An 8339-nucleotide genomic window follows, 5' to 3' on the forward strand; every position below is an offset into this window, starting at 1 on the left:
GTGAGCTTAGCCTGCTGTGCTACCTCCGGGCCCCAACTATTCTTAGTCTACATATTTTTATGGCATAAATTGTTTTCCAAAATTCTTTATAGTTTTTATAGTTTACTTAGATGGAAAAAGTTGCTATTCTTGATATTAATGTAAACAGAACAAGAGAAGTTCTCAAACAATAGTATGTATGAAAACTTTTGATAGCTAACCAAAATAATTGCAAGCACAAATACAGAGTGTAATGATAATGCCACTGATACTGAGAGTAGGAGTGCTGTCAGAGCAGCCAACAACTGTCAAAGTACAAGGAAATAAAATTGCTACCTATGATTTTTATATTGATGCTTTTCAATAGATGAAACTGATTACTATTCATAATATTAAATTCTGTATTCCTTGAGTTTGTTGACCTGGAAAGAAAAAAAAAACAGAACTCTTTTAGCTGAATTTAGACTGTATCCATACATTGGGATATAAACACTGATTCTGGTGTCCAATTGCTTTACAGAATGGGAAGTGTACAGCCCTTCATTTTGCTGCCACCCAGGGAGCCACAGAGATTGTTAAGTTGATGATATCGTCCTATTCTGGTAACAGTGATATTGTCAATGCAGTGGATGGAAACCAGGAGACACTATTGCACAGGCAAGTTTCCTATGTAATTTTTTTCATACATTTTGTCCTATAGACACTCCTATGAAAAATGAGGGCAATCCTACACCTCATTCTACCTGTGGATTTGAAATCTTTCCCTTTTTTTTAATGTCCTAATAAGAATCAGTAATAGATTTATTGCCAAAGTTTTAGCACAAAGTTTTATCATGTTATTGAATGATCATTTAAACTGACCTTCTGAATATAGTAGCTTTATAATATATGTTTCTATCAGTGATACCTTAATATGATTATAATTTTCTTTCCACAGGGTCTCATTATTTGACCACCATGAATTAGCAGACTACTTAATTTCAGTGGTAACTATTCCATTAACAGATTTATTTTCTATTACTATTTTAGTTGGAAAGGTTTATTACAAATGAAAGCACAGAGAACCTTTTTCACTCTAAGCAGTGGAGTATGTCAGCTTTTAAGTGAAATTTTGATAAGACCTATTTGTGGATAAATGTATATTTACCTAGACATCACCATATCAGCAATGAGTATAGTGCGATATTCTGTAACATATTTTTGTTGTCAACAGCAACTATTGAAATTATGCTGTTTACATAGAAAGAGCCCAGGATAACACATTTTAGTATAGTTGTCATGCATGATTTTTTTTGCAAATACAGACTTCTTCACTTGGCAATAAAGTTGTAGAACCTCATAGACCATCATCACTTTCAAAGGACAGACCTCTGCCATAGTCATCTATATTCAGAGGGTCTCAAAAGAAAAAGGATTCACAGCTGGGATATTGCTGTTTTTATCGCCCACTCTAAAAGATAATATTTTGTATACATTTTAATAAAAAGGCTTTATTTCCTGACATAGCAAACACAAGCATAGCATGTAGTGGTAAATATTAGTGAGTATTTTTTTAGAATTATAGACACTATGTGATTTGTACATACAGATTTTCTCAAATATTTGGCTACATTTTCCCATCTAAATGATTTCAATTCACTTATTTCAGTTGTCTGTTGCAGATAAAGTAGTTTTTTTAAGTTTCTTATGGGCTGCTTTTGAAAATTATACACATTCAATCTGGAAGATTTATTATGAATTTATTATTGAACTATTGCTGGATAACATTTGATCTAATTTTATGGCTTGAGTAATAGCATATATTTGTTATAATCAAAAGATGAAGATTATTTTGCTGTTGAAATCATAAAAGAATACTTTGATTCATGATGCTGCATGTGAATTACATGGCAGTTTCAAGCAATCATATAGTCATATGCTTGAATGCTAGCATTATTATAGACATTTTAATCCAGTGAATTCACATTATTTACAAATTTCAGTATAAGCTGATTTGTCTGTGCATATGCTTTATGTTGAATTTATTGTTTTATTTTAGGGAGCAGATATTAATGCCACTGATTCCGAAGGACGTTCTCCACTTTTATTAGCGACTGCTTCTGCATCTTGGAATACTGTCAATTTACTACTCTCTAAAGGTACCATGAGGGACCAAACTAAATCATTCTTAACTATTACCAATTGGGTTAGATAAACACTTATTTACCTTTCTTGTGTACCAGGCATTACACCAATTGTTACAAATACAATGACAAACAGGGGAGTCAGGTGGTAGTACAGCGGGTTAAGCACACATGGCATGAAGCGCAAGCCCCGGCTCCCCACCTGCAGGGGAGTCGCTTCACAGGCGGTGAAGCAGGTCTGCAGGTGTCTATCTTTCTCTCCCCTTTCTGTCTCCCCCTCCTTTCTCCATTTCTCTCTGTCCTATCCAACAACAACGACATCAATAACAACAACAATAATAACTACAACAACAATAAAAAACAAGGGCAACAAAAGGGAAAATAAATACAATTTTTTTAAAAAGTACAATGACAAATAGAATATTTCACAGATCTAGAATAATTTTCTCTCTGTTGAGGGGGAAAACCCATAGGAAATTATGGATAAGTAGTAGTTAATATTTATAAAGCAATGATTATGACCCATATAAGCATCCTATGTAAGTTATTTTAATAAATTGGCCTTATATGATGTAAATACTATAACTATCTGTTCCTGCAATACTAATCAGGGTGACGATAACAAAGAGAAGAGATACTCTGCCTTCTTCTTTCTTGTTCTCCAGTATCTCCATGTTTATATTTGATGCATTAAAATACAAGATCTGATATATTAATAGAGTGCGAACTTTCTACCAACCCTCTTACATACACACAAACTTAACAAATCTTAAGTAAAAACTCAATAAAGTTCATAGTTTGGATTACATTTCTTCTGTGCTTTTTTTTTAGGTGCACATGTAGATATTAAAGATAATCTTGGACGTAATTTTTTGCATCTAACTGTACAACAACCTTATGGATTAAAAAATTTGCGACCTGAGTTTATGCAGGTAATATGGTAATGCATATGTATGGATTTCTGTAAACTGAGTTGGTGTTAGAAAAGGTAATGTGATCTTGCTGACTATGTTTTTTTACTATTAAGACTGATACTAGAATATTAAAATAAAGAGGCCGTATTTAAATATTTAATTGCAACAGTGATTATGATAATGATGGTAACAATAAGTTACATTGGGGTAAAATTTCAAAGAACAGATGGTTCCCATATGTACTTATATATATGTACTTATAGAATAAGCTTTCTTTTGCTGTTTGGCCATTATAAATTGTATGTAATTAGAAAGCCAAGCCTGTGGGTGAATAGTGGTACTTACCATCAAGTAAGAAAAATTATTCAGTGTAATTGTTGACAGGCTAAAAACATTATCTCCATAGTTATATTCGATGAATTTTAAGTATCTCAGAAGTATGACATAGTTTTATAATGGATGTTAGTATTGCCAGTGTCTCTAATGAATAATAAAATACAAAAATAAAAATGTGTCTTTACCTATTTCAAAAATAAAATTGTTTGATGTTGGTTAGATTAAACAACCTATTTGCTATTCATTTCTATTTATTATACAAATAGAAACCAAAGTGAATGTAACTTTAATACCCTTCTCAACAAAGTACATCAACATTAAGCTCTACAATGTTAATAGTTTTGCTTTCCAGACATTGATATTGACTTTTGTTGAAAAACACTCTTCTTCAGAAAAGTTCAAGAAAATACTATTAACACAAGAATAATATTTTGAATATCCCTAGATGCAACATGTTAAAGAGCTGGTGATGGATGAAGACATTGATGGGTGTACTCCTCTACATTATGCTTGTAGACAGGGGGTGCCCGTCTCTGTAAATAACCTACTTGACTTTAATGTGTCCATTCATTCCAAAAACAAAGATAAGAAATCACCTCTGCATTTTGCAGCCAGGTAAAGGATAGTTATGTGACATTTGATCCAGTCTTCGTTCTTTTTAGTACTTGCCTTGAAAATGTTAAACCCATTTTTTTTTTAAGTTATGGGCGCATAAACACCTGCCAGAGGCTCCTACAAGATATAACCGATACTAGACTTCTGAATGAAGGCGACCTTCATGGAATGACTCCTCTCCACCTGGCAGCAAAAAATGGGCATGATAAAGTAGTTCAACTTCTTCTGAAAAAAGGTGCATTATTTCTCAGGTAGGACTATATGACTGGAATACTTACCTGGTCTTATTACTTGTCTACTTTCAGTTGTCCTTCCTATTTGATTTTTAAGTTATATCTAAGTTTCCATTTCACTGGGTACTTTTTTTTCAATTTTATTTTATTTTATTTATAAAAAGGAAACACTGGCAAAACTATAGGATAAGAGGGGTACAACTCCACAGAATTCCAACCACCAGAACTCTGTATCCCATCCCCTCCCCTGATAGCTTTCCTATTCTTTAACCCTCTGGGAGCACGGACCAAGGGACATTATGGATGCAGAAGATGGAAGGTCTGGTTTCTGTAATTGCTTCCCCGTTGAACATGGGCGTTGACAGGTCAATCCATACTCCCAGCCTGCCTCTCTCTTTCCCTAGTGGGGCAGGGCTCTGGGGAAGCGGAGGGAGCTCCAGGACACATTGGTGGTGTTGTCTGTCCAGGAAAGTCTGGTTGGCATCATGCTAGCATCTGGAACCTGGTGGCTGAAAAGAGAGTTAACATGTAAAGCCAAACAAATTGTTGACTAATTATGAACCTAAAGGCTGGAGTAGTGCAGATGAAGAGTGTGTGTGTGTGTGTGGGGGGGGGGGGGGCTGTCTCCATTTTGTAGGTAGCTAGTAGGCATATTTTAGTTATATTCCAAAGGGCCTGTGGCTTTACTAGGTTTTTTTTTTTTTTTGGTTTTTTTTTTTTTTTTTTCCCTGAGCCTGAAATCTGATATGCAGGTGGATCCAAGTTATTGTCTGGGGAGATGATGTCATGGCTAGAAAAGGACCAGAAAGCTGGATCAGGGAAGAGAGTAGCTCCCTAATATGGGAAAGGTATATAAATATTGTTGACTGTAAACCCCATTGATTTGATGTGATCTGGAGTCGCTGTGTACTTGTATACATCTTTTTTATCACTCCATTGAGGTAATGTTGATTGATTGGATTGTTGTTGTCATAGGGATGAAGTTCTACATCTTTCTAAGCTAGATGTTAGCATAGTTCACCATCTGCCAAACCATTCTCCTCTTCCAGGATAGGGTGTCCAGCCACTCATACACTCTCAGTACTGCTTCTGCCTCCTTCAGAGTCCCCGAATCTGCTATAGTATGGCTTCTTATTTGTAAGAATTCATTCATTCATCCATTTTAAGACAAAAAGTGGCAGAGAGAGGGGGAGGAGGGGAAAGAGACCAAGGACCAAAGCTTCCTTCAATGTGGTGGGAGCGAGGCTGGAAACCAAGTTGTACACATGGTTATTTAATTTTATTTGATAAAAGTGGGGAGAGTGGAAAGAAGGAAGGGATGGAGAGAGAGAGAGAGAGAGAGAGAGAGAGAGAGAGAGAAGAGAAAGAATGTCAGAGCATCATTTTGCCATATGCCATTAATCAAAGTCTTGACCACATACTGTCAAGTCCTGCCAAACTCTACCTGCCTGCTATAGGACTTTATAAGTATCAAAAGGGAATAAAAATACAAACTTATGGAATTTAAGTGTTATTCTTAAATGAAATAATAATAATTAATGAGGGAAAGTTCAGCAGGTAACTCACTTGATAAGGTGCGTACTTTACCATGAGTGAGGGCCTGGGTTCAATCCCCCAGCTACCACATGAGGACACCATGCAAAGGGAAATTTTTGCAAGTAGTGCTGTGGTCCTGTGGTACCCTGTACCCCTTTTATCTTCTGTCAGAAGAAAAGGAAAAAGAGAAAAAACAAAAGTAAAGTCTTCCAGGAGCAGTGGAATCATTCAAGTGTGGACACCCAAGGAATAATAAGAATAATAGTAGAAGTGGTTTCATTCAAAGTGTTATCAAAACACTTAAACTTTACTTTGTAGTGCTACTATTATCTACTTATGTGGATACAGACTTCCCTGAGCACGTGCAAGCACACTATACAAATACAAAGACTCCTTTTTGCTCAACTTGTTAAATGATAGACATAAAATTTCTCTTTAAGTCACAGCATGGATATCTCTCCCAATCTCTCTCTAGTTGTATAGATGCAATTATGAAATGAATGTTCTGTGCAGTTCTTTACAATTTCCATGGAAATACTAGGCAGTAAACCTGTAGAGAAGAGGATCCCAGAAGGACCCACACCAAAGAACTGTCATTTAATTATATCTTAACTGAAATAGGAAAGTAGCTCTCACATCCACAACAGTTGCTCACTAACACTGAAGTTAATTTTTTCCAGGATCTCATGCTGCCTTTTTTCTATGTTTCATTTGGAAAACTGGCAAATCTTCATTGTATTCACATCTTGAATGCCTGTGAGAGAGGGAATTCTCCAAGAGAATTAACTATCTTTGAGAGCACAAGTGGAAAGTTCTCCTTCTTACCTGAATAATAAGTGGCACTAAGTTAAGTATAGTATAGCCTCAAACCAGTATGGCATCACCATTATTAGCAGCAGTCCCAGTTGTTCACTACTGTAGTGAAAGACTGATGTATCATCATGGACAATTTTTTTTTTTGCCTCCAGGGTTACTCCTGGGGCTTGGTGCCAGCACTATGAATCCACTCCTTGTGGCCATTTCCCCCCATTTTTATTGGATAGGACAGAGAGAAATTGAGAGGGAGAGAAGGAGTGACAAAGATGGACACCTGCAGACCTGCTTTGCCATTTGTGAAGTGTCCTCTGTGCAGGTGAGGAGCCAGGGGGCTCAAACCTGGATCCTTTGCATGGATCTTTGAGCTTAGGACTATGTGCACTTAACCAGATGTGCCACTGCCACCCCCCCCATGGACATATTTTATATACAATGCTTCATGAAAGACTTAAAATATTTAAGTACATATAACTATCTTACATCCTTTAAAAATATCTCTGACACAGACATGCAAAATTGTTTCACACATTTCCACAAGTTCTACAATGTATTTACATAATTTGATATTTCAATCTGCTAAATTAAAAAATAATACATGAGAACTGTTAAGGAGGCTTAGTGGTAGAGCTCATACTTTGCATGTATGAGGTCTGGATTTGATCCAGGAAACCACAGAAAAACAAGAAATTCAAAAGTAAACAGAGTAGCAGAAATGGGAGAACTAGGCTTACATATGGGTCTCCTCATACACACATATGATGTGTGAATCACTTTGTAGGTAGATTACTAATAATCACTTGGTTTGAAATTAACTCAGAAGTTGTAAATATGTAATAGTTAGCTGCTATAACTCAGATGCATACATTTTATTTTGTCTTCAGAGCCAAGAGGGCTTTCCTTTCCTATATTTTGTCTGTAACATGAATCTTTTCTTAATGCTTTTAACAGTGACCACAATGGCTGGACTGCTTTGCATCATGCTTCCATGGGTGGGTACACTCAGACCATGAAAGTCATTCTTGACACTAACTTGAAGTGCACAGACCGACTCGATGAAGAAGGGGTATGTACTAATCCCTCATACCTGCCCAAGAGAGGTGGGCAAGAAAAAACTGCCAAAATTGGGAAAGTCATCTTTCTAAACACCATGTTCCTATTCTTACCTCATGACAAGTCTTTTGTTGAGATATTAGTATATAAGCTCTTAGAGTGAAAAAATAAGTAAGAATGCCTAAGACTGAAATGTATTCAACAATGACGATGTCTTCAGTTTCTCATAAGCTGATTTATAGGCACATGTATTGATGATGAAATTTTCATGACACCTGGTCAGGGGAGAAAATGAAGCAGGTGGGGCTCAGTTTTCATAAAAACTAAGTGGATCTGATTTATAAAAGTTTTTATTCTAGGATGATGCTATCCTTCCCTTTCTGGAAAGCAAGTATTGAACTGTATATTGTCTAAATAAACTGACGGAAGTAGAGGGTTGCCATTTATTTTGTCATATCTTTATGTAACAAAAGTGAAATGTAAAATCCTTATACAATACCTATGATTTAAAGGAAAAAAAATGCAGGGTTGGCAAAAGAGCTCACCTGGGACAGTGTATGTGTTTGGCCATGCCCATGCCCCACTTGAGCCCGGCTTCTCCTGCATTGAAGGAAGCTTTGGCACAACAGTATCTTTCCCTTATTCTGTCTCATTGTCTCTATCTAAAAAAGGCAGTTCAGAGTAAGCGAATTCCCAGAAGAAAAAAAAAAAAGTCCAACCATGTGGAAATCTCAAAT

At 36.1% G+C, this 8339-nt stretch overlaps 1 protein-coding gene across 1 annotated transcript in view; it reads left to right on the top strand.

The window, feature by feature from the left end:
* Positions 1 to 8339, top strand: part of TRPA1 (transient receptor potential cation channel subfamily A member 1) — a 49842-nt gene that overhangs the window by 19619 nt on the left and 21884 nt on the right. Inside the window, exons 7-13 of the mRNA XM_060202260.1 lie at positions 500 to 636; positions 917 to 965; positions 2018 to 2117; positions 2934 to 3034; positions 3798 to 3967; positions 4054 to 4218; positions 7501 to 7615. Coding sequence (XP_060058243.1) covers positions 500 to 636; positions 917 to 965; positions 2018 to 2117; positions 2934 to 3034; positions 3798 to 3967; positions 4054 to 4218; positions 7501 to 7615 — 837 coding nt within the window. The remainder of the gene's footprint in view (positions 1 to 499; positions 637 to 916; positions 966 to 2017; positions 2118 to 2933; positions 3035 to 3797; positions 3968 to 4053; positions 4219 to 7500; positions 7616 to 8339) is intronic.

Source organism: Erinaceus europaeus, chromosome 1 (genome assembly GCF_950295315.1).
Source record: "Erinaceus europaeus chromosome 1, mEriEur2.1, whole genome shotgun sequence".
Taxonomy (NCBI): Eukaryota; Metazoa; Chordata; class Mammalia; order Eulipotyphla; family Erinaceidae; genus Erinaceus; species Erinaceus europaeus.